At 39.5% G+C, this 27,060-nt stretch overlaps 4 protein-coding genes across 5 annotated transcripts; 2 read left to right on the forward strand and 2 right to left on the reverse strand.

The window, feature by feature from the left end:
* Positions 1-623: 623 nt before the first annotated feature.
* Positions 624-2,702, reverse strand: npy (neuropeptide Y). The gene is made up of 3 exons (XM_053334725.1): positions 2,515-2,702; positions 752-841; positions 624-645 (listed from the first exon to the last, which is right to left on the reverse strand). The coding sequence occupies exons 1-3, from the start codon at positions 2,700-2,702 to the stop codon at positions 624-626; spliced, it is 300 nt and encodes a 99-aa protein (XP_053190700.1).
* Positions 2,703-12,757: 10,055 nt separating this feature from the next.
* Positions 12,758-15,052, reverse strand: fam221a (family with sequence similarity 221 member A). The gene is made up of 6 exons (XM_053334116.1): positions 14,988-15,052; positions 14,596-14,769; positions 14,322-14,512; positions 14,149-14,219; positions 13,924-14,056; positions 12,758-12,867 (listed from the first exon to the last, which is right to left on the reverse strand). The coding sequence occupies exons 1-6, from the start codon at positions 15,050-15,052 to the stop codon at positions 12,758-12,760; spliced, it is 744 nt and encodes a 247-aa protein (XP_053190091.1).
* A 421-nt stretch (positions 15,053-15,473) lies between these two features.
* Positions 15,474-20,813, forward strand: ccdc126 (coiled-coil domain containing 126). Its single transcript, XM_053334724.1, has 4 exons — positions 15,474-15,753; positions 17,851-18,488; positions 18,620-19,035; positions 19,260-20,813. Exons 2-3 carry the CDS (start codon positions 18,251-18,253, stop codon positions 18,868-18,870), a joined length of 489 nt encoding a protein of 162 aa, XP_053190699.1. The 5' UTR covers positions 15,474-15,753; positions 17,851-18,250; the 3' UTR covers positions 18,871-19,035; positions 19,260-20,813.
* A 450-nt stretch (positions 20,814-21,263) lies between these two features.
* tra2a (transformer 2 alpha homolog) lies at positions 21,264-27,060 on the forward strand. Of its 2 annotated transcripts, none has more exons than XM_053334722.1 (9): positions 21,264-21,419; positions 22,802-22,935; positions 23,053-23,218; positions 23,682-23,726; positions 24,932-25,120; positions 25,702-25,817; positions 26,109-26,267; positions 26,352-26,422; positions 26,612-27,060. In XM_053334722.1, exons 1-9 carry the CDS (start codon positions 21,384-21,386, stop codon positions 26,620-26,622), a joined length of 927 nt encoding a protein of 308 aa, XP_053190697.1. In that variant the 5' UTR covers positions 21,264-21,383; the 3' UTR covers positions 26,623-27,060. The 2 variants fall into 2 exon arrangements, with proteins under 2 accessions (XP_053190697.1, XP_053190698.1); XM_053334723.1 differs by having other exon boundaries at positions 23,682-23,720.

The raw sequence follows: 27,060 nt of genomic DNA on the forward strand, positions 1-27,060 counted from the left end.
ATCCAGTTTCACAGAGCTTTAGAACTGCTAGGTACAGTTGTTGGTTGTAGCTGGGAGGCAAGGTGTGGCAGAGCGTGTCTAAACTTGATCTGATCACAGTGAGACATGAACCAAACTGTATCTGGAGACTATTGTAAGAAACATTTTCACATTATAAGAGTATTCAGGACCAATGTTCTCTCTAGTCTGACAGTTGGGTGGCGTGGAATATGTATACTGTTCCGCTCCACTAGTTTGACATATTTGTGTAGTGAATTCACACCCTAACTGCAATGTGTACAAAATCACATACCTCAAACCAATTAAAATGTTCAGCCTTTCAAACAGATGCCAGGAAGTACACTTTGTTCAAACAATGAATCTTTAATAGCACAATTAAACAATACCATCAACGTGCCCCTCCCCCACTTTACTTGTACGATTCACAGATGACCACTTCAAATAAACTATTTACAATTTTATGGCACATACTAGAAGCAGTCTTGACTGTAGCTGATGGGTAAGGAGGAGGGGTTGACTATATGTAGTGGCTCATCGAGGTAAAAAGGGCAGAGGCAGGGGGGTCTTTGGGTGTAGGAGGTTATGAAGTGACAGTGGATTCCAATGGCAGTGAGGTGGAGCCATCACCACAATGATGGGTCATATCTGGGGAGAGAGGAGAAAAAGTCAAAGTCAGCTTCATGTGAGAGTTACAGCAAATGTAGCACTCAAAATAATACACACACACACACACACACACACACACACACACCTTGACTGTGGAAGAGTGTCTGTGCTTTCCTTTAGCAGCAGTTCTGAGACCAGTGTGTCCAGGATCTCAGGACTGGACCTCTTCCCATACCTGGGACACACAAAGAGAGAGAGAGAGAGAGAGAGAGAGAGAGAGAGAGAGAGAGAGAGAGAGAGAGAGAGAGAGACACACACAGAGAGACAGAAAGACAGACAGACAGATAAACAGAGATCGATGATTTATCAATCTGAAGAGACTAAGACCTTTTGGTTGTCAAATGAAAAAGATCAATGAGCCTTGGCCTTGGTTGAAAACAGAAATAAAGACAGAACCCTGCATGTCCTCATGTCATAAGTCCAATTATAAGCTCAGAGAAAACGGAACACAGTCAGACATGGACCCAGCAGGTATAGACAGGAGTTGCATCCTAGGTGGTCATATTTCCTTTTCTGCTCCTCAGATGATAAGCTGTGCCAGCGCGCTTCGCCCCATGGGTGTCTCAACGCCTGCAGCGGCATCCCAGCCCCTGACATTCAGAAGAAAGCTGAAATCTGGGGGTAACATGACATGGCATGCTGACCATGCCAGTGATTTCACCTCAGGTTTTTGTTTTTTCATTTTCACAGGTGGTGAACAGGCAGCGGGAGTGCCCTGCTCTGTGAGGTGTGTGAGAGAGAGTGTGATTTAGAAAAAGCTGCAGCCAAACCTGCAAGAGTCAGACTGGCAGCTCCAACAGGCAAAACTCCAAGTGGACTTAACGATATGCTCCCTGTTTCTGTCTGTTTGAAAACCACTTTTGATGCTGTATTTTCAGTTTTGCCTGTATACCTGTCAGAGAAAGTTTCCTAGTGTTGTCTAGTTGGATTATAGCAGAAACAGAAGTACATTTATTTTGAAACCATATATTATTTTTCTGTGGAGCCAATGAGGATAAACAATCCATCACAATTAAAATAGTGCATTCTTGCTCAGCAGCATTTGTAATTGGTGCAGTATTTAAAGTTATAGAGGGAGACAATAGCTTAAAAAAGGAAGAATATACTAAGGCACAGTTGAACTTAAAATACATTTTTTAAATCTGATAATTCTTTACATGCAATTGTTATAAATGTGGAGAATTAAGCCTCATCCTACCAAACTATTTAACATATAACTATATACCAACTGGGGTCCCTGGGGACCCCAAGATTAAACTACTTTAAATAAAACCATCAAACCATGTTAACTTATTTCTTCTCAAAACATTAGCCTATTAGTTATGTATTGTTATGATTATTATTCCAGGAAAGTCACAGTTAATTTGCATATGGTCTGAAATTAAAATAAATACTTTTCTTCGATACAAATTGCACTAACAATCTTTTCACAAAGCTTTCAAAACGACTGACACAGTTGCCACAACCCCTTGATAGTGTGTGATGCTTTAAATTAGGACCCATGGCAAACATTAACTCAATAAATAGTTCCATCTATTAAAACTGAAATAGAAAACAATGATTTGAAGTAATTAGGAACAAGTTGATTGACAATGTCATAAAAAAATAGAACGATAGAAGAAAGCACATTTGAGATAAGACAAAAAGTAAACCTTTATACCTAGTATAAAGTAGAGTAGAACAGAATAAAGTGGGGAACTTATCAGTCAGTGGTCAATCTACTATTATAAATTCAGTCATCAGAAAAATATTGCAAAGTATTCACTGACTGAAATCAAATTAACTCCAGCTCTTTGAATTGGCCTCTATTCTATTCTATTCTTGCAGAGGTGTAATTAGTCCGCCCACCTCTGTCTTGTGATGAGGTTGATGTAGTGTCTCAGGGCTGAGTAGTACTTGGCCAGATCCTCTGCTGGGGCGTCCTCCCCTGGGTTCTCCGGTTTCACCGGGTATCCCTCCGACAGGGTGCCCAGGCAAAGCAGCGCCCACAGCAGGAACCCCAGTGTCCCCAGCCAGCTCACCAAGTTAGGATGCATCTGAAAAAGAGTAGAGGAGCAACTGTGAGTCCACTTGTTTGGACACTTATTTCTATGAGCGTTTTTTTCCCACTGAAGTCTAAGAATTAGTACTATTTATTTAGCTCATAATTATCACTGCAAAAGCCTTCAAGCTTCTTGAAGAATAATTTTCTGTTTGATCGGAGAAAACAAAAACATGCAACCATATAGTGACAGAGCTCTAATAATCACTAGTATTGCAATTGCAGCAGAGTGAATAGTTAAAAGCCATGCTGAGAGACTTTACATAACTTTAATCATTTAAAGTCATGCTTTTGTAAATGAATTATCAAAGTACTTACAATTCCCAGACGGTTAGAGGGAGATGTGCGCGCTGTCCTGTAGCTCTTCTGCTCTTCTGGGATCTTGGGGCTCGGCGGGTTTTATATCAGTGTGCGCCAGAAAACGCGTCAGAGCTGCGCTCCGTTTAGCGCAAGTCACTGCCTTTCTCCATGTGAACGTCACTGGTGATGCTGTCATTAGTGTGGTTTAAAAAATGTGTTTACATCAATTTAATAGAGGTATAATAACAATACAAACTATAAATAGATTGAGTTAATATGTTTTGTTTCCAGTGAGATTAAGACGATAGGGATTGAGTTGTTTTTAAAGAATGTTGCCAATCCAAACTGCTGCAATTACATGGTAGAGGAATTTAAAACCAAATAAGACATTTAAAGTTAACATTGCAATGATTTCTGTACATGATGAAAAATATAAGTTCACTGTAAAGTCACTGTTGAGCATTAGACACAGAATATTCCTTTTAGAAATGACTGATTTAAATTACTATGTTGTGAAAGTAACAAACACTATATTCTGTCTCAGATGCAGGTGTGTGAACATAACCATGCATCACACACACACACACACACACACAAACACACACACACACACACACACATACACACACCCTCTCAATAAGCCCCACATTCAAACACGTTGAACAGACTGGCACACACAAATTGAGTGTGATGTTTTGGTGTTTATGAGGCTTCTTTATAGAAGAAGAAGGGGATGAATTATCTCCCAATCAAGTAGTGATTCTTCTGCATAATGAGATCAATAATCCCATCTGAAGTCACAAAAAAATGGCAGTAATATAAAATTGTGGGTGAACTTCAAATGAATCTTATAGGCGGCCTTCTTACCAAAAGAAGCTCCTATGATGACGCCTCGGGTGATCTGGAATAAAAAGATTTCAAACAGACTCACATGTACATGAACGCTTTGCTTTTTTTTTTTTGACATGCTGTTTGACTGAATCAGTCCACTAATTTCATTTTGCAGTTCATTCCATCAGATGGAAAAGAAGACTGGGACACTCAACATGAACAAAAGGCCTAAATTTGAATATCGAGACATGTCAGCCAAAGAAGAGCCCAATCTCCAAGATACCCACTTAATAAGAAAACCCAAATAGCACTTCAAATGAATCTGTATGGCTAAGTGCTTCATTTACCTCCCATTCATAATCCTTTTGTATACCAGCTCCCTGCCATATAATCTCTCAAAATCAGCATTCTTCAGCAGTGCTGCTTTTTAAGTTGCGCAGAGGATGTGTTAAGGGCTTTTTTGAATAACACAGGATGCTGAGAGGGAGACGAGGAATGAGACACAAGTGAGAGAGCGCGGAGCACAAAGTCATGACCGAATCTCGATGTTCACAGGCAGGAATTAGAACTTCTAGTCCTCTTCAGGCGAAACATGCACACTCAGTGAGCCCCTTCAATAGGTATAACACCTTCTTTAAGCAACCAGCTTGTGCAAGTGTCTGACATGTGAATGAAACAGATGTATGAAGTACATGGACAGAGTTGAGAGGTCAGTTAGTGTTTGCCAAAATATAAGAGTAAGAAAAGTGACATGGAACTGCATTTGACAAATTGTGCATTTTCTGAATATACAACTCATGGAACCTTGAACTGGATTGGCTAAACTAGAAGACCAAGTGAGGTTATACTCATAACAGCTAAGCACTAAAATACAAAACAACAAAACAAATGACAAAACAAAAATATTTCCATTCTGATAATAGGGCCACAATTATGCATAAAGAGCATGAATCCATTGATCCATTGTGCCCAATATAATCAGCACAGACTTGTAATGGTTGGGGACTGTTTTCTTGGCCCCTCAGTAGCAGTTGAGCACCACATACATATTGTAGCAGACCATGTGCATTCCTTCATCCTCATAATCTATCCTTTCCCAAATGTATTCTACACAATAACACACTATTAACTCAAAAAGATTCCACCAAAGTGATAGCAACTTCAGTTTAGACAGGCCTGTAGTCTCAACCCAACCCCGGGAAGTGCTTTTGGTATGAGGTGACACCAAATGTTGACAATATTGTGGATGAATCCTAGACTAAGCGCAGTCTGCTTGATACACTTTTTAAGCAGCATATTTACCAGCAAGACTCAAACAGCCTTTTTACAGTTACAGACAGAGGGAGACATAATGTAGCTGAAACTTGGAAAAAACTACTGCATTTATACCACACTAACGTTACTTATTTACAATGCAGTGCAGAATCAAGAGGTTGTAATGTGTAACACAACAAGCATGAGAAACTCTGTAAACACAGCCATGCTCCTGCATATGCTTAGTACCTGCCTTGCAAGGAACTGCTCTCTGGAGACTGAAAACATGACCTTTGTTATTATTCTTTGGAGCTGTTTCTAAAGAAACTAAAGTAGTTTCTCATTTTAGTCTTTTTATGGGATTTTTTTTACAATAAGAACAAAATAGAATAGTGGCAGCCTTATCCTGGTTTGACTGTTAAAAAATAAGAAAACAACAAACAGTCATAAAATTTAATCAGTGTAATCAATTATGAGAATGCATTTGGGAAATGTTACCGAAAGACTTATTTACAGCTTTACTCTCACTTAAGCTCACATACAGTACAGTGGATCAGTCTACGCTCGCGGTGGAATCAGTCTCAGCCAGTATTCTGTTCATTAAATATTTACAACATGTTCTATAATTAACATGGTTCTGACAACCAGGTCAGATTTTGGAAGATCTCTGCTGAATGTCTGTATGGCACAAAAGAGGAAGAGGGCGCCATTTTTCCAGCTCAAAGGAAGACAAATGGCTGTAATGACAAGGGGAAATATGGTCATTAATTCTGATCAACATCAGCACTAATAATATCAATGCCATTAGAAAGATAGATTCCAACCATCTCCAGCACAGTCTCAATTGTTGCTAATTAGACAAATGAAAACAGCCACAATTAATATGACAATAAATTATTGCCCCTGCACATCGCTACATGCACCTCTAGGTAAATGTAGTACAAAAAGAGTTTCTCTGATCTTGGTTTCTCCTTATCAGAAATCATTTCTGCTGCACAGAGCAAATCCTACTGCAGAACAAGCAGTTTAAATGCAAATTTGTTTTCTCCTCCTTTCATCAGCCTCCTGCTTTGGACAATAAGTTCTCTCCCAAGATTTGTTAAGATGAAAAGGCCGGTAATTTTCTGCTGCTGTGAATCACACTTTTCAAATTTACAGTGTGTAAAAAACTGAAAGGAAATACTGACAAGCAGTCTGCCTGTATGTTCTCTTTCAGGCAAGTTGCATGCAAACGGACTGGGGAGACAAATAGAAAAAAAAGGCTAAATCTCGTACAGCTTTGGTGCTTTCTTGGCTATTACACCTCTTTCTCTGACATCTAAATTGCTGCTTTGACTATCCTATTGTGCTACGGTGACATTCTGTTACTTCTGGTAAGCCAGCACTACTAATTACTTAGAGCATCGGCAGCCCCCTGCATGGGTTGAAGCTTCCAACTGAAGGTGATTTAAGTCAGGAAGTTCCAATATCAGGTTCAAATTGGAGGTTTTACAATTGAAGATTACCAAATTGTGTTTTTTGTGCTGAGCTGTGCTGCATCTATATTAAATAGAAAATAAATGAATTGTATTTAATTGTATGTTGCACAAATGCCTCAACAATAATCTAGTTGTTTTCACAGAATTGGACTACCACTATCCTCATCTATGAGCTGATCAACACTTCAAAGAAGCATGTCCTCAAAGTGTCTTTGTTTTGTATTTGACATAACTGACAGCCTTTGCAAGCAATTACTGAGACATATAACATCTCTGAGAACACAAGCTTTTATCCACTCCCAGTTCAGAGTAAGTACAATACTGAAAACTATTCAATGAGGAAATAACAAGAAATTAATGTTCTTTGTCGTTCTCTCATTTGTTCCTCTATCGTTCTAATTAAGCTCCCACTGCTTTAAGTCACCCTATCTTCTCTCTGTATTTTAATTTACCTCTTTTCTCATTGTTCCTGCTGTTGGCTATGATCTGTGTGTGTGTGTGTGTGTGTGTGTGTGTGTGTGTGTGTGTTGGTGTGCATAAATGTGCTTCAGTCACATCTGCGCCCGCTGGGGTGAAAGCAAAGCAAACGTCACATCAAGAAAAGCATCATATGAGATGTTTTGATTGACAGGTGGACAGAAGGTCAAGTCACCAAGCTGTGACACGTTGTATTCAGCTCAGGTGTGACGTGCAGGTCAGAGACCTGAACTTTGATATTAGGGAACATGATGAAAGTTGTAACCATGTCCAACTGGCACTACTTGTTTATTTTAACTGTTGTGACCTTCTGATGTGAGATCACCGTAGTCTGGATGTGACACAGGAAAAGTCATCAGTGGCAGTGTTTGTTTTTACTGAACCTGATATATATCACATATTAATGGATATTTATGGATTCAGACACTAATGAAGTTTATAAAGTTATTTTTAAAAATTCAGTACTATTACATGTGTATTCATTTATTTTTTTCCCTGTAGGATCATTTAGATTTTTAGTTTAGTATCTTTTCTTGCAAGATGTATTCCTTTTTAATGTTTTTCTAATGAATATCATCTCTTACAAATGTTTTAAACTGATGGGTAGTCCTAGTAAATATTTCTCAATGACTATATGCATTGTAAACTACTATATTGGTCATTTCTAACTTCCCTTAAAGGTTATGGTGAATATGATGTCTGAATGTACCAGATCTGAGTTCGATAGCTGACTTCAAAAATCTACAATATGCAAAACTAACACCAAAAACTAAGCACTTATTCAAATCCTTAACCCTTTAACAAGCTTTCAAGACTCACAGCATTAGCATCTACAAATTAAGCACATAATCATGATGTCCAAATGACGTCATTGTTGTGGTTTAACATTTGAATTTATCTGCACTTTTCCAGTCACTTAGCATGCGGTATAGGTCTTAAGTGTATGTGATAACCACTGGCACAGCCATGTTAAATATATTACCAACATATTAGACACCATGCCAGATGCAGGTCTCACCGATGGGGAGCCTGATAATGGAGGGGAAATGTATGAATTAAGCAGTCCATCTAATGCGTTAGAAAGCAGTTGAAAGCATCAATTCTCAAGAGTGTTCTCTATTCATGAAAGAACAAAATTTTCCACATGGCTGTCAATCAGCCACTGAATGTGTCCAAATACTTACTCTGAAAATTAAAGGCATTTCCAGGTTTAATTTGTTATTATTCAGGGAACTTGTGGAGGGGTGTGTAATGCTACACACAAGGGCACATTCACTTAAAGAGCACACTTTCCCTGTCACTTAAGCAGCATTTGAAAAGTACATTTTACAATACTGTTATTAGAAAGAGCAATAATCTGCTTTAGGTTGTAAGTGGTGCTTCAGACATTCTTCATCGAGACCCTTTGAAACAAGACCAGGTCAAAAGGCTGAGACTTGGAAATACAAAAGGGGGGAAGCTAACTTTGGAAGAGACTGACTTTATTTGTCTAAGTCTGCCTCATATTAGCATCAGATGAATAGTTGATTTTGTCTCCCGTCATGTACATTGGACACATGTTAGAAAGGGATCACTTTTCAGTGCTTACACCTGATTGTCATTTAAAGACTGACTTCAAAAATTGTGAACCTATACTTTAACGTGTTATGAAGGAGTTGCTTGACATTTTCGAAAATATGTTTATTTGCTTTCTTGTTAAATAAGAAGATTGATACCACTGTCGTATCCATTAAATGTAAGGCTGCAGTCAGCAGCTTACCTTTGGACCTAAGTAGTACTCTAAAGCTCACTAATTAGCACTTTATATCGTGTTTGTTTATCAAAGGGGGCTTTAGATGTGCTGGTAGGCAGGTTTTGTTGCTTTTGGAAAGAGCCAAGCGTGCTCTTTTCCCCTTTTTCCCAGTCTTTATGCAAAGATATGCTAACTAGCTGCTGGCTGTAGTATCATATTTAATGGGCAAATTTGGTATCGATATTCTCTTCATGCTCTTGGCAAGGAAGTAAATAGGCTTATTCCCCAAAATGTCAAACTTACTTTATGTATTCAAAAGGACAATATTTATTTAGGTTCAGAAAACAAATAGATAGATACTATCTTCTTTCTTTCTTTTTTTTTTTTTTTTTACAAATTTAACTTTTTTAATTTGCCTGGATTCTGACTCATGTCCAATTAATAATCATTTACTTAAAAGGGAAACAGCTTTCATAAATGACCCAGGTGACTGTTAGAGATAGTCCAGTGTTTACAGGTTATTGAAGAATCCATCTGCTGTTAAATGAATCAGACATAAGATCCTCTCCTGGACTGTTTGACCACCTTCTGAAAAATGTACCAGCAGATTTTATGACTTACTGTAGCTGTAATAGGAAACCCTTTGATCCATTTCTAATGCCTTTTACAATATAACAACTTATAAACCATTTACAAGTGCATTATTGTTAAGTGGTACTGATAACGCTGGCCCACACAAACATTAAAAACATATTCATAATTCTCTCATTCACACAGTATGTAGTGGGTCAATATGTGCTTATGTGCATATACACTACATGTATGTGTGTGTAGGTGTGAGTGACTGCATGTGTTTAAACACACTTTTGTTACTCAAACATTATTACTGATTTAACTCAGCTATATGACATCCCGTTCTCTTTCTTATCACACTGCTTTGTGAAAAACCAAAATCCATTTCTCACGACTCGCTCTTCATCCTCCTCCCCGAGTCTGACGACACAGGAGGGGTTCAAAGCATAGCCTCTATGAAGTCGCAGCACTGTCAGTTTCCCACTGTTTCTACCACAAAAGAGAGGCAACATGCGCATGTCCAATGTGTCAAAGTCATACGTAGGATTTTGCTTCACTTGCAGGAGATTGTGATGGGTTTTTTGTTCTTAGAAACAGAACAAACTGTGGCTTTGTTAGAGCAAGATCTGTCCTTTAAAAGAAAATGGGATAACTCTTCTAATCATCAAAGAAAGATGCTTAGAAGAAAGAGAATGGTATGAAACAACAGGGAAAATCTGTTTTGAGGATGTTTGAAACAGTTTAGATCAACAATCATATTTGGAACAAATATTGTGTGTTGCAATGGGATAAATCAATTTTGTGTTTTCATCTGCATGTCCTACATTCCATCTGATTATGTAAATGTGGCATGGTAAATTATACTGTTAATCAACACCCTTGGAGAGTGTGCTCCATCATTACGTTATGTTAATGCTATAATATTTCTAGATCGTTAAGATATTAACAGCTTTTTCCTGCACTGACAGATGTTTTTGGCCACATGGGACCACAGAAACAAACAGTTGTAATATTGATCAGCACATAATGTTGATGTGGTGAATTTGTTAGCAAACAGTTGCCTATTCATACATCCAGCAGATACAGAGCAACATTAGTGTTCATTTGCAGTTCTCTTTGTGTCCACTTTGTGGTTGTAAGACCAATAGTCAATCTATTTTAGCTCAGTTTTTGGTCTCCACCAACTTCTGAGAAAAATATCTGTCTCTTTGGCTGCTAAATGCTCCACAATATTTACCTGCCAGCCGCTAAATGAATCTGTCTGTGGCCTGGCACTGGGCAGGTATTGTACTGAAAACAGCTGCCTGTGGCGGCTGAAAACAATGCTGACGAGAACTATGAGAGTGAACCAAAACAGTGAAGTTGCAGGCCGCTCTGACAAAACAATTAATTAATAGAGGCACTAAAACTCCATAGAGCTGGAGGGAACTACAGTTTGCAATTTGTTTTAGTAAAACAGTTGGGAAGCAATATTTTTGTTTTCAGACTACATTGTCAATAAATCAGTTGAAGGATGTTTTCCCGAAGAGAATGATTTGTCAGTGTCTGCCAGTCTGTTGTGTCTCTCCATGCCCAAGTTTTTGTTACCTCTCTGTCTGTCTGTGGGGAAATCAGGGGAGTGTGTTCTTCGTCTCAAGTCAGTGTGTGCTTACTGTAACTGTCACTGGGGTAATTAACTGTTTCCTTGCACAGTAATTGCCAATTTAATCTTTTGTGCTCACCTCCTGATGTGTAGTGTTGGATCTGTCAGTCAAGCTGGGCGTGGTTTCCATGGGGATAAAGGAAGTGTAGTAGCCATTCCCTTCAACCAATGGCCTAAATAAATTACCTGTTGCCTCCTAAACGGGGTTGCTATGGAGAGGCAATTACCCTAAATTGTAATTGTGCACGACTAATGTGTCAGGCCCTTGCCTCTTAAATTAATTGGGTTTTCGGTTTTCTCTCTCTCATCTCTGTCCCACTCCACCTACTCTAGGTCCTATGTCTAAGATTAAGCAGTGGAAACAGGTCAAGTTTTTTTGTGTATGTTTTGTTTAAGGACTTGATTCTCGCAGTCAATAAAGCTCTTCTCTGTAACGAAGGGGAAACGGGACTTGTTTAAATTGTGTATAAGGTCGTCAGTGTGTGTGGGCATTCTTTAGCTTGTGGAAACCTGATGCGATAGTCATCGTAGATACACGCTGAATATGAAGTGTCAGCTTTCAGATGAGATCCCTTCCACTTGCTTCCTCTTCAGCACTAAGCTGCAGAGACCCAGGTGCATCCATGCCATCCTTCAGGCATAGCCCGAGTTCTTTTCCATCAAGACCACCTGTTCAGCTCTCTCTCTCACACACATACACAAATACACATACATACACACACACACACACACAAACAGTATTGTGACAGCCGGCGTCACAATACAGGTAACTTGAGATGCACTGGCCGACATCAGTGCCGATGCTGATCCTCTGTGACTTGTCATTCTTATAGTGAGAACATTTGAGTGGGAGTGAATCCTCATTTATATTCCCATTAATTTTATTTCTCAGTTAAAGACGTTGGAAAGTGGGCTGCCAAAGGAGAAAACATGACCTGCTTCAATCTTCATTCACTGCGTGGATTAAATCAGCTCTCATCACTGCTGATCTGCCGTGAGGAATGGGATTAATCAATTGGAGACAGTACATGTATCTGTAAATTAAAAGCTGTGCTCATCACTGAGCACGTAGCTGTTATTTTGGTGACATGTTGAGTGGGAGGCTTTCTCTCCATAAGAGAACATCAATCATAGAAACCTCAGATGTGTGAACTGTCCAGTTATTGAAACAAGAGGGAAATTTGAGGTATTGCTAAGAAAGCTTATAAAAAAAAGCAATACTGGAATAATAAAAGTAAAATCAGTCTCTGTCAAACTAGCTTTTGAATTGAATCACTTCATTTGCTAACTGATTATATCACACTGTCACGACATTGACAAAGACAGACACATCACTCAAAAACAAAACAAAACAAAAACTCCACAAAACCCCTGCCATTCAACTGTGCAATAGTCTAATGCTTAAGCTTTGGACAAGATTAAGGATAAGGATAAGGATAAATGTATTGATCCCACAGTGGGGAAAATTCATTGCTAGAGAAGCTCAAAAAAATAAGTGATATAAAAAAACCCCCCAAAAAACCAATGTATACAACAATAAAATTAAAAACTAAATGAAACGACCCTAAAATGCAATTATATACATACACATACATACATACACACATACATATATACATACATACATATATATATATATATATATATATATACACATATACACATACACATACATACAACAATAAAAACAATAAACTAAATAAAAAGCAGAATGTGAGGATGTATTTGCTCAGAAGTGACAAGTGGAAATGTAATGTTGCATTTCACTTTTTGGTGGTCATCTTACAGTGAATAGAGTTAGATGCTTTACAAGACGCTTGGTTGCTCTTTGATGATGAGCCTCTCTGCTGGCAGCCATCTTCTCTGTCTTGATCTGAAAAAGATAAACTGAGATTATGGAAAGATGTGACGGCATAGCACTAACTATAATAGGATCAGGAGCACTGATGGTATTAAAACTACATCCAAAAGTTTTACATTTTATAGAATTTATTTATTTTTGCACGAGTGAAAGTAAAATTTGTTTATAATACAGCAAATCAACTCAAAGATTAACCACTTTCCCCTCAATTAAGGAAAAAACTATTAACTGAGTGATAACTTTAAAATAAAAGTTATGATGGCTAACCTGATCTTGTACCGTACAGTGTTTCCACTTAGTGCACTGTGTGTGCTCAATGTTGTGACCATAAATGTCTACATTTATTAAATGAATGTCACACATTCAATAGTTATAATATAGTTAATCCCTGTGGTTTTCATCCCTGAGGTAAAAATTATGACTAAATGTTTCCCTTAATTATTAAATTATAATGTGCATTTGTTGAGGATCTCAGTATGAGCATGCCATCTTACATCCGATATGCAATATGTTTCCAAAGAAATTAGATACATTTATCTTTAAACAATATAAAATGCACACATTTTGTAGGACCCACAGCTTTACTGCATTACTGTCCGGGTAAGAAAGCAATGTGGTGGTGAAGTCTAAAGGATATGTGGTCTTTACTATACACTTTTTACCTGAACAAATCCCTCATCTGCAGCCGTGTATAAAACATGGATGCAGTGCTGCTCTTTGCTGCCCCCAAATGCCTCTAAAGGGAACTTTCTTCACTTTTATTACAATGCATGCATACACCTACACTAGTCTCCATTTTTAAAGGCCTGATCACCAAAATTGGCTTGATGAATAAAATAAATTGGGTGGAAAATGGCTTGAATGGTATTGGGTTATTGCTGGTGTGACTACACATGCATGGAATAATCCACACACAGCATTCCAGGCATAGGGCAGGGCATCTTTCATATACCACACATGCATACACAAACCCATTTTAGGACAGATTTGTCATTGTAGCTATTCAGTGCAAACAGAGATTGAGTGGTCACATTTAGTCTTCAATGACGGTGCATGCTGCTAACTCACCTGAGCTACTGGCTTCCAAAGCGAGGTAACCATCCAACAATGAGCTGAACCCTGTCAGACCCCCCATGGCAGCGTAGGGGACATCCCTGCCAACTGGCCGACCCTGAGCCTCCCTCTCTAGCTTTGTCTCAACCTGCCAAAATAGAAAAAACATTATCGTGATTTAATGGCAAATTATACTTATTCAGTGTTTTTCAACACAATGCATAAGTTGACTCTACTTGCCAGGGTCCGGTGGGCAGAGCTGGGCTGGCCACAGCCACAGATGTAGGAGCTCTGGAACCCAGTGCAGGTACCTGAAAAAGCACAGAAATCTCTCTGTGTGAAAATCTTCTTGGTTGTGTAGTGTCTTTATGAATATGTACAGTGAACTAATAAAGCAAGGATTTCAGACTAACATTTCTTGCACAAATGTCCAGTAGCTTCACTGTGATCGTGGGGTAAGTGTTTACACCTGCAGCGGACAGGTGTTGACCCGATCTGGGTAACATACTGGTAGGCAGAACAATGACATCCCCTGGACTGGCACGGTAGAGCCAAGGGTCGCTCAGAGGGAACAACTTCAAAGTCTGTCTTGTGTTGCTTATATCTGAAAGAGCACATATTTAGTTGTGTGATTGTGTGTAGGAGTGAAGGATGTCTAATATCATGTCTTATAGTGTAATGTATTACCTGTGTGTACAGAAGCACTGTGTCTCAGGGCCAATGAGTTTACATTCGATACCTCCTGGTACCCCAAAGCTCACATAAAGCCTGTTTTTCAATCGCAGAGGGAGCACTTTCCTCTTGTACTCCTCATATTGCTCTGGAGTAAACAGTTTGCCTCCATCATCATCACCTACAATCCTAAAGAGAACACCATTAAATAGGCTGCTATAAGTTGTACAGCCTATAACAAAAAAGGGTTAGCTACAGATGGAAATTCAAACAGCCTGCATTTGTATTGTATTTTAGCTGTTAGGTTGCATCAGTTTATCTTTAGTTGTCACATGCTGATGCTGGTTTAGAGATAAGAAAAGTCAGTAGCCTATAGAGGAACAGTCTGCAGAAAGATGAAGACAAACCTTCTGTACTCCCAATACTCATCCACTGCTTTTAAGGCTGATTCGTCGAGATCTATTGTCTCCATTGTTAATTAACAAACAAACTTAAGGCTGTTATTTCTCCTCTCACACAGAACACAACTACTGTTTACCACCAGTGTTGCCATGGAAATTGTCGTTGGTCCCTCTAACGGCTGCAAAGTGCACTGCAACACACACATACACACATACACTCACACACACACACACACACACACACGAAAGCCAGACAGAGAGAGAGAGAGAGAGAGAGAGGAAAAAAAGGGTTAATCCTAATCTGTCATTTCACTAAACCGTGTTTAAACTAAAATCAAGCTAGTGTTTGGTTTGCAAACAATACAATTTGCCTGTTCTTTCTTTTGCCTTTAACTGCATAGAGAACGCGATATGACTACATCTCCCACAATGCCGTAGCACTGACGCACGCAGGGAATGTTCAGGGGAACCATGACAGGCAGCACAGTCGCATGTTTGTAATTGCAGCTACCGACTTTAGCCTGCATTAGACCAGACCACATCGTTTCCGAGTACGTAGGAGCAGAAGCCAAATGGATACCAGAGTGGACAGACAACTCAATACCGGGCTAGGTAGCTAACTTTTAAACGGAGACAACGGGCTGCCTAAGATATTTCCCCTTAGCGTCAGTTACGACAGTCCAGGGTTGCCAAACAACAAGCATCATTCAGTGTCAGCCAGAGGTAGCGGCTGGAGCTCTCAGGCGCTTCGTCCGTGACTCCCTGGAACCTGGTAATTGCTGTTTTACCAAAAAATAGCTTCTCAAAGAACACGTTGGGGTACATTATCAGTTTTGGTTGGGATAAACTACGTTTGTTGAGAGAATTTCGCACTATGTGTTGACTGACAAGTTTGAGGTTTGCCGTAGCTAACATGTCGAGCTAACTGTTAGTGGAGTTGGAGAGCTGTGCTTCTGTGCAGCTCTCTCTGTTGACCTGTGAGCAGCTGCTGATAGGCTATTTGTTTAAACGACATGTGGCAGGTAATAAAGAGACTTGAAACTAAATCTAAACTATCCCAAATTCGTGCATTTTTTTTAATGTCGGCGCTGTTTTGATTAGTTTACTCTTCATGTATTTGTTTAACTGGCATTGCGTAATTATAATCAAATGTTCAGCAAGTCATCATGTATGCCAAGTTTAATTATGTAGGTTATTATCATGACTCTGTTTATGATTGCTGTAGTAGTCTCAATGTTACCATGTACTGCATCTAAGTCTTCATATATTTAACTTATATTTAACTCTATTGACATTTCAGTTTTTAGTTCATCTAGTAAGTCTGTGGGTGAGACTAGCAGCTGCTGGATCACGTATGGCAGCTGTGGTCAAAATTTAACCCCTAGATTAGATATCCTTACATGGTGTATCACTGTCAACCACCTCATCAGGTAGTACACAATATTCACACAGTCTTCTAAATCAGTGGGCCATTCCCTGTCTGAGCCTTTTCAAAGAACAATGACCAGGCCTGGCAAATACCCTGCCATGATAGTGGAGTCTGGATTGAATGGCAAAAGTCATCTTTGTGTCAACAAGTGCCTAATTAAGATGGAAATTATCTATTGTCTGACATATAAAAACCCACCCTGCTTGCTTTCCTTTTCTGCCACAGGACTGGTATGGCTCAAGCTTATCTGTAAACATAGCTCTTATCACACATAGGGTAAACTTAAGCCAGACATATTTTCTGTACCTGACTGTGCATAAAGTCTATTAGGAGTGGTGTCTGTTGGCTAGTTTAAAAAAATGTTTTTGTCAGGTTTGGCTTTCTTTCAATCATTCATTATTTAAAAATGGCACGCGACAATGTGACATCCTATAATCTTATTGTGAGATATTTTTTCAGCTGCTGTTTAAGAACAGGCGCTAAAGGGGCCGCACCACCCAAAAAGTGCACAACAGAGCTTTCTTCTTGGTGCGACTATGAGCTTGCTTTGCTTCCTGGATGCTTTCAACTGTTACTGCATGAATTCATTGCAATTTGCTGTCTTGTTCCTCTCTAGAAAAACACAGAGATACATTATGTAACTATGTACAATATTTATCTGATGATACATAGTAGTGCCCAAGTCATAGGATGTGTTTATGTGTGTGTGTGGTCAGAGACTGTGAAGCATTGTTAATCGGATTCTGTTACCTTTCTTTTCATAATTTATTCCCTCAGTCAGTGGCCCCTGTCTGACCCCAATAGAAGTGACACTCCCACAACCAAGAGAGAGTGCAGAGAATGAACCTGGTGACAAAGTTGTGAAAACGGAGAAATAACCGCCTAATTTCACCTGCGTGTGTTCAGTCTACTCACAAGCTATTTGTCAGTCCAGTGACTATTGTGAGGGTGGGATTAGAAACCAAATGCACTCTGTGCTTCTGTCTGTTGCTGTGTCTCCTATCTTGAGCTGCAAAATGGGTCCCATGAAATCTAAACTGGTAATCAAGTTTCTGGGCTAAGAGGGTTGAAAAAGATTTGTTGATGAGTGGGCTATTGTGCTCCCTGACCCAGAGCTAAACAGTCTAGGAAACCACTTTGATCTAGCCTTCACCTCCTTGCCAATAATGATGAAGTGAATTTTGTTCTGTATCCAGCACATTCATAAAAGTTTGTGTGTTTATTCATGCAGAAATCCTCACAGTCATTCTAAGTAAAACCACAATGCTCAGCAGGTGCTGCTGCAATGCAATGCAGTTCATGACTTAACAGCAGGGAAACTGAAATCATGTCTTTTAAGCTATTTTAAACGTCTAAATTATGTTCTTACGTTTGCGTGGTTCATGTGTTCCTTTCCTCTTGCCCATTTTGTTTTTTCTGTTTGTTTATCTACTTCCCCAGACAGTCCACAATGTCTGCTGACACCCTGCCTGAGCACCTGATCTGCGTTGGTGAATTGGTGTTAAACATCTTGCAACCAAAGCACCTTTCCAAAAACCCCTGACTGACTGTCTGTGGGCATCAACCTCCTTCTGGTTCCATTTTCAGGCCCCTGCTCTTTTTCAGCGCCTTCTCATCACTTCTTCACACATATCCTGCTAGAGTTCACTTGAGCAAATCTATACCAGCCTGAAGAATGCTATGTAGTGGACTTTGACTTTTGGCTTCTGTGGATACAGACAACAGAAAAGAGAATTTGTCCTGTAGGAATTGAGTAATTATCACATCATCACATCCAAGACAAGATCTCAGCTTCCACCAGGCCTCTGCAGCTTCCCTCCCCTTTGCCTTCCCCAGTACCATGCTGGGCACACTCCTGCGCAGGAACATGTCCCAAAAGCTGAGTGTGCTGCTGCTGCTATTCGGCCTGGTGTGGGGACTCATGCTGCTGCGATACACTGTGCAGCAGCCTCGTCATCAGAGCAGCGCCGAGCTACGTGAGGAGATTCTGGAGCTCAGTCGGCGATATGTCAAGGTCCTGACAGAGGAGAACCAGAATGCACCTGGTGGGCCTCAAGGAACCTCCATGGCTGGTTACGGTAACCATTTTAGAAGAATTCTGGGCAGTTCATGTGATTATTACTGTATTTCATCAACATGAAAATACTATATTAATGTACTTACTCCGGTTTTCTGTCTTTCTTTCTCTTCTCTTTTCACATACACACAGCTGATCTGAAGAGGACTATTGCGGTGTTACTGGACGACATTCTGACACGGCTGGTCAAACTGGAGGGGAAAATTGAACTAGTGGTCAACGCCTCCTCCACTAACACCTCCCATACAGCAGGGGGCATCCTTGCTTCTGATCCCGCTGCCCTACTGAAAGCCCCGAAGCAAGATACACCTGGCAGCCACCCTGGGACTTCACGCTTTCACCCACACATCCCTAATAGGCCTCGTCCACATCAAGGAGCATAGTTTTTAGATTTATTAAATTTTTTTTTTTTTGGCACATCACACTTTTCAAGCATTTATCACTGATGTAACAACATCAGCCTAATGAAAAGCAATAGAGAGACGTATGGACATCCGGGAACTTCAATTGTGGAATGCGTCTCAGAAGTGTTTTGTGGGGGGTTGAGCGTAGCTCAGCGGGTAGAGCACCCGCCCCATGTGTTGAGGCTATAGTCCTCTTTGCGGGCGACCCCGGTTCGAATCCCGAGCCGAGCGGTCTTATCCTGCGTGTCATTCCCCCTCTCTCTGCCTCCTGTTTCCTGTCTCTCTACACTGTCCTGAACATTAAAGGCAAAAAAGCCCAAAACATATACTTTAAAAAAAAAAAAGAAGTGTTTTGTGGGAAGAAGAAGGACTTCTTTATGCTATATCCTATGCTGATATTTATTTTTTTTACCTGGACTACTAAGCGCAATTTTATAAATTTCCATTGCTGATTTTATTTGACTTAAATTTGATCATTTTTTACAAGGTCATAGTTGAATCTTGTGACTGTTAAAGTGAGTACAAAAAGGTATAAACACCAGAAACAGAATCGTATATGCTTTATCGTAGAAAAGGCTTAAATCGCTCCCCTGTGTGTACAAATTTACAATACTGCTTCAACATATCAACATGCTGGACTAAAGAGTTCATTCATGATAGTTAGAAATAGCTGCGTCTGGGTTTTAGCTAGTGCAGTTGCTTAATACTATACGAATAAGATTCTCCTCTTAGCTAACACATTTAGGGATTTTTCTAAGAATACTTTAACAGTATAACCTGTAATAATTAATTCAAGTAATGTTATTTGCACTCCACTTGAAGGATAAATGTGTATTGATTGTTGCTGCGAGACAGTTTAACGTTTTATGCAGAATATGATGGGATGATGCGTATTTGCCATTGTATACATGGGCGTGTGTGCTTTGCCTTTGTTGAGATCCAATGTTCTGGTTCCCTTCTCTTTCTTTGTGAGTTGTTTCAGTTCAGATGTGGAATGGATTGAATGTACTGCGAGGTCGGTATTTAGCCCTGTGGTGCTGTTAAAATGACTGACCTGCTGCTTACACATGTTCAGGGTTCATGTTGCACTGTGACTCTATAGAGATTTTCTAAAAATACTGGGCTAATCCAAGTTGGACATTAGGGATATTTTAGGGAGGCGAACATCAAGCTCTGGAATATCCATTCCTCAGCTACAAAAGTGGGCAATACTTTCATCAGAACTATTTGGGTATTTTGTGTAATAAAGACAATTTGCTTGGCATAATAAAATATGAGGATGAAAATTTGTCATTTGAATTAGGGCTGGGCAATATATAATGATATATCGATATCGTGATATGAGACTAGATGTCATCTCAGATTTTGGATATCGTAATATCGTAAGTGTTGTCCTTTCCTGGTTTTAAAGGCTGCATTACAATAAAGTGATGCAATTTTCTGAATTTACTAGATTGTCCTAGCTGTTCTATTATTTGCTTTTACCCACTTGGTCATCATATCTCATTGCGTAAATATTTTGTGAAAGCATCTGTAGTCAGCTCTATATTATTGCAATATCTATCTTGTGGTCAAAAAATATATTTGATTTGATATCGCCCAGCCCTAGTTTAAAGAAAACATAAACTAGTCATCATGATTTCCTGTCTACTCTGCTTCAAAATGTCTGTCACATAGACCTGTTAAAAAACTTAACTGTATGTTAGGGCTGCTAGACTGAGCTATTAAACTGTGGTTTGACGGAGTTTCTATTGAGTGATGCCCTACATGTACTTCACTTCATAATGCTAAAGTAGAAACGATGGTGAGGTAGTCAGCCACTGTGAGACAACTTTGCTAATAAAATGGCCTTATGGAAAAATGTGTCCACCCATTTGATTACATTTTATAGCACATCCTCTATGTATTACCTGCAAATTAGATGTGATGGGAAAGTGTCACTGGGGATATGGAGATAGTTGTGACTCATAAAACAATAAATCCAATTGTATTTGCCTTTGTCTCATCGTGCAGCCCGTGGTTTCCAGAGAGGGCATCCTCCATGACACCTTAAGGTGTGTGTGTGTGTGCTTATGGTTGGTTTTTCAGCTCATTAAGTTTTACTGACCCACTACAAAACCCGGAAGTATTTGACACAACTTACCAGCCAAATCTCGCCTTTTCATAGGCGAGTAGTAGACAGTAACAATTTACTCAAGTACTAAATTGAGTACACTTTTGAGGTGCTTGTACTTCAGTGAATGCGTTTCATGTTATTTTCTAGCTCCACTCCTCTGGCGTAGAGTGTAGGCCGTGAGACGTTCAGGCAAGCGTTTGTTTGCATGAAGGGGGCGAGACAGGAGATGACGTCAGACTCTGCAGTACATAAACATAGCAGCCACTTCACGCGCCATCTTCTAGTTAGCAACCGGACAGATTAAAACATTGCGTTAAACCACCGTGCTAAGCTATTTCTGTGATAATACTTTGGTTGTTATTAGCTGTACTGAAACATGAGTGACATTGAGGATGGAAACTATGAAGGACGGGTAAGTAGTTACACTGAATTACGTCGAATATCTCCCTTTCCTCCTTTTCTCTCTTGTCTCCCGTGTGGCTGCCGACAAGGAGCACGAAGCGTTAAATAAATTGCTTATCGTTGTAAGTTTCGTTTTATTGTTGGCGGTATGGTTAACCTTTTATAGAGGCGGCCATTTTTATTTATATGGTTTTGCCTCAAGCCAACAATACTTGTGCACAAAAGTATTTCCCCCCCCCCACATGGACGGTTGCAGCTTTGCTAGCAAGCTAGTTACCGCTAGCTTAAAATAGCTCCAGGGTTAGACCTTGGTATCTGCAAATTGTCATAGTTTTACGTTATCAGTTCATTTTTATTGCAGCTGGCACATTCGCTTATGACTTATATTACGAGCTATCTACCGTCGAATGCACTGTTATTACTGCAGTCATTGATGCACGTTGGAAACACGAGGGTTTTTTTTGTCTGATATGAAATGTAATTAGTCCTAAGCTACTCTTCCTTCCCTACTTTCACGCTCTGCTTAAGAAAAGCTACATGTATCTAAGCTCTTTACTTGTTACCATATTAACTTCAATTTTTGTGCTCATACTTAACATAGCAACAATGTAACTACTGCATTCAGTGTTCATTATCTTTATTTATTAAAGACATTTTCCTTTTCATAAACCTATGATCTTAATTTTATTGAATGTTCTTTTTTCATTAAGGTTATTGATCGTGAAGGATTTGAAGAGTTTTATCCAAGAATGGTGAAGAAAATTGTCAAGATAAAAGAAGGCTAATGAAAACATTTACAGAGCAGAACATAGAAGTGGAAAGGGAGGAAAATGTGACGGAAGATTGGTGTCAGATAGACGCGCTTGCAGTGTAATGGCTTAAAATGAAAACTGGTTTCAGTTTGGGTGAAGAGAGGAAAAACAGACCTGGAATCAGAAAATGAGAAAACTGAAAAAAGAAGAATGAAGAAGGATAGAAATCCCGAGAGAAGGGAGTAGCGTGTAAAGAATCTGGAAGAATGAATGTGTCCCTAGGTTAAGTAAATATACTGCTTGTGTCACAAATGCCTTTTCTTTACCATGCTCTCTTTTTGTAACATGAAAATGCATGTTTTATTTTTTCCCTTGATGGCCCAGGTGGACATGGAAATAGACCATACATGTACACTGTTGTATATGGTTAATATTATATTACATTGTAAAACAAAGAGTTAGTCATTGAAATAAGTTTACTAACCCTTTCCTCCACAGTACATAAGCTGTAGATTTTAGACAAGTTTATGTGTGCAACATATTTACAAAATGTCATTACTCTGTACATGACTGTTTTTCTGTGTAAGAAATACATTTGTTTGTCAACGATAAAGTTGTTAACATACTGCTGTGGCAATAGGGGTCACGCTCCCCATCTAAATCGGATCGCGGGAGTCCAGCTCGGGTCAAGTCGGAGAGCAGGTCCGGCTCCCCGAGCCCATCCCGAGCCTCCAAACGCTCTGAGTCTCGATCCCACTCTCGGTCAAAATCAAGGTATGTTGCTGTTTTAATTACCTTTTTAATAACCTTTGTGATATGGTGAAGTGAATTAAATATGTGGCAAGTTACAGGGTTTTCTTTTTTCCCTCTCTTCCACCTCATCCTATTCAGGTCTCGTTCAAGGCGGCACTCAAACCGGCGCGGTAGCCGCTCACGTTCTCGGTCCTATTCCCACCGAAGGAAGTCCCGCTCTCGTTCTTACAGTCCTGAATACCGGCGCAGGAAGAGCCAGAGCACCTCCCCAATGTCCAACCGCCGCCGTCACACTGGCAGTAGGGTGAGTGTAAAGGGATCTGAATTTAGAGCGAAGTACAATAGGCCATAGACAGAGAGCCAACAGCCACTTTGAGTATATGCCCACACACATTTACATGATGTTAATAGTGACATTTTGATCTCTTTAAAACTGTTATATTTAATATCTAACAGTTTCAGCATTTGTATCTTTTCATTTAGATAAATCCAAGTGGCCATAGCAAACTAAATAATTTAAATGTGTTAACTTTTGTAAAACATTCATAAACAAAGTGAAGTTTTGCATATGGATTGGAGTTGGATTATTACAAATATATTTACAAGGATTATATGATTGAACTGACACTTAATGAAGAGTAAGTGAACTTGTATTTGTGAGGAAGAAACTTTTGATATGATTGTGGTAAATGCTGTGGGAAACCACTCTGACATGACATTTAATAACCCCTTTGTTTAACCCTTCCCTCTTTTCATTATATCAACAGAGCAATGACTTCACAAAAGAAGCATGCAATGATGCTGATGTAAGGGTATGTGGATCTTCTGACATATTTTGGGCAAGGGCAATGTAATGTTTGTGTGTGGGACAAAGGGGATACTTGGGTGTTATACTGCATCAATGGTAAAAGGGGATATAAAATCCAGTGAAAATGACACAGAACATGTTATATTCAGACATGCACATTGGATGGGCCACCTATCAAGTTTCTTTTCATCAGTGTACACTATTGTTTGTAAAATTGGGCAGGAGTGATTAATATGTCCTACCACTTTACACCAAACCCATGTCCAGCTGCATGCATAGATGACCTACCTTGAAATCAGGTCAAACCCATATTTGCAATCAGGGTCAAACCTGTATTTCCTTAAAAAAAAAAAAAAGGTTGCATGGTGGGAAAAAATAACACTTATTACCTGGCATGTATAAAGAAGTACATATTTGAATTCATGACATTTATCAATAAATTGGAGCCTGTACACTTTGAGTATAAATCCTGTATCAACATTGGAAACATTGGTAGAAACACTGGTGCCAAGTGGGTATAAGGGAGCTTATCAGTACATGCCAAAAACATGCACTAGTGTCAAGTCTATATTTTTGTAATTATATTGCACTAATATTAAATGATGATTTCAGTAAGTGCATGTGTGTATGCAGTTCTTTTATATTTAACTTATAATATGCTGTATCATTTTGACAATCATGACATGACATGGCAAATGTTAATATATAAAACTGATATATTACATAAATATACCACTGAAGTTAATTCATTTCTAGAATTGATCTTGTGAAAGTAGTATTTTTATACGGATCCTTTTGAAATAACCAGCTGTCTCTCGTTGTTATCTTTTTGAAAGCTGTCTAAGGGCTTATTAAAGCTGTCATAGTTTTACCCACTGAGCATTTACTGTTGGAAATGCTTGGAGGAAAAAGTTTTTGTAGCCATGGTTAACTTATATGTAGATCTGTCACCTATTTTGTAGAAATGAATGAAGTGCCCTAATTATAAGCCAGAAGTCATAGCAAAAACGGATAAATAAAGTATGAATTAATACAGCATATTTTCCTGGTGCCTTGTTGTTTCTATACTTGTTTTAGAAATGTACCCAGTGCATTAAACGTGTGAAAAACTGCCTGTGCATGAATAAGCATGTTTTGCATACTAAATCTATAAAGGATGCTGTAAGCCACAATATCAACTCTGACCTTTTTTGTTTTTGACCCTTCCAGGCGAACCCTGACCCCAGCACGTGTTTGGGGGTGTTTGGTTTGAGCCTGTACACCACAGAGCGTGACCTGAGGGAGGTGTTTTCACGCTATGGTCCACTTGCCGGGGTCAATGTGGTGTACGACCAGCGCACAGGTCGCTCCCGGGGCTTTGCCTTCGTTTACTTTGAGAGAATTGAGGATTCCAAAGAGGTGTGGGAAATGTTTGTGGTCTTATTTATTGATCAGATAGCCAGTGATCTTCAGGCCTGGTCCTGGAGAGTAATTTGTTTTCTGTTTTATTTTTTGTGTATTTATGTACAGTAGCAGTTAAAAGTTCAAACACTTTCTCATTCAAGTGAATGGAAAGTTGTGTCTAAACTTTTGACTGGTACTGTAGTTAATTTAATTTATATGTCATCCTAAATGTAGATTAGGCTGCTGCATGACTGCTGGTGAGAACCAGGGGCGAAGAGTATTGATATTAAGTGTTAAGCGTAGTGTTTGCAGTGATTGCTGCCCACTTAGAACTTTTTCATATTTGCAGTGCATGCAGGTTCAAAGGTCTATCCCTCTCTGATAGTGTTTAGTCTTTATTTAGGTGTGATTACCTGAGTACACCACTAGGTGTCTGCCTTACCACAAATTACCTAATCTCACAGCCATGCATCCCTTGCCAGGGGATACTGTGTGTGATGTATTGTAGGTGGTCTTTTGTGAATTTAATAAGTTTTACCAAAGCTAGCAATAAAGTGATAACATCTATGTCTTCTCCTCCCTCTTGTGTTCCCCAGGCAATGGAGCGAGCCAACGGCATGGAGCTGGACGGGAGGCGCATCAGAGTGGATTATTCCATTACCAAACGTCCCCATACCCCCACACCAGGAATCTACATGGGCCGACCAACTCAGTAAGAACAGTGCTGATGTCAAGTTCCCTTTTACCTATTATGTGGCATTAGATATTCATTACTTCAATGCACATAACTGTACAATTGAGTCGTCAGGAGTAAAGAACTGGGATGCAAGGTATATTGTTCTGAGATCAGCGCTCACTTATGATTGTTATATATCTGGTTGTGCATCTCTTCTTGAAACATATTGGTAAAATGTAACAATTTATACCTATTTGGACATGGTGCCATGTTTCTCTAGAGATAAGACTCCTGGAAGTCATGGCCTTGTTTTTCTCATTTCAACAGCAATGGTGGTGGCGGCGGCGGCGGCGGCGGCGGTGGTGGCAGCAGCAGTGGTGGTGGCGGTGGTGGTGGCGGCGGCGGCAGCAGGAGGGGGAGAGACTCCTATTATGACCGTGGCTATGACCGTTACGACAGATATGACGAGTATGACTATAGGTATAGGTGAGTGATAATTTGTGAGTAAAAAGTCAGTGTTGCACTATTGCGTGGGAGAACCTTTTCGAATTTTTCTTTGTCTCTTTGCAGTCGCAAACGCTCTCCATCACCCTACTACAGTCGATACAGGTCTCGCTCACGGTCTCGCTCCTACAGCCCACGTAAGTGTGAAGCATACAATACTCTCTTAACTATTGTACCATTATTTATACATCAAATCAGACTGCTGTTAGTATGCATATTGGAACCGGCTCCTGTACTTGGACCATTGCTGAAAGCTTATGTATTTCTGTCAGTAATGTGCTGACATTTATATGTACTAATATACATTTCCTGTTTTCTTTTTGCAGGGCGATACTAAGTTGCTTTTTACAACATTGAGCTTCCCTCCAATAATTGATGGTGTGTGATTCATCAAGGTGTGTCAGAGGGGATATTTTGAATTAGCATGTGTATATCAACAGAACTCTTAAGTTTGAGGTAGTTCTTGTTTACACGCAATAGATGTCTTAATTTTTAGGCGTTTTCGCGCATCCATGTCTGGTGTGAGCAAAGAACTCAACAACTGTTGGTTACTGTTGCGTCATTATTCAACTTGCATCCTTCCTTCCTTCTTCATTTTCTGTAGCAGTGATTCCTTTTTTTCTGTCAAATGACGGTGAATGAGCTGTGTTACTTTGGTCTCTATTATGAGGGTTTTTGTCATAATGGGGAAGGTTAACTGGGTTTTAGCTGATAATGGTGTCATTTTTACTACATGTATTAAGAAATAACTCAAACAATAAAGTTTGTATATGTA

The sequence above is a fragment of the Scomber japonicus genome, chromosome 15 (genome assembly GCF_027409825.1).
Source record: "Scomber japonicus isolate fScoJap1 chromosome 15, fScoJap1.pri, whole genome shotgun sequence".
In the NCBI taxonomy this organism is placed as follows: domain Eukaryota; kingdom Metazoa; phylum Chordata; class Actinopteri; order Scombriformes; family Scombridae; genus Scomber; species Scomber japonicus.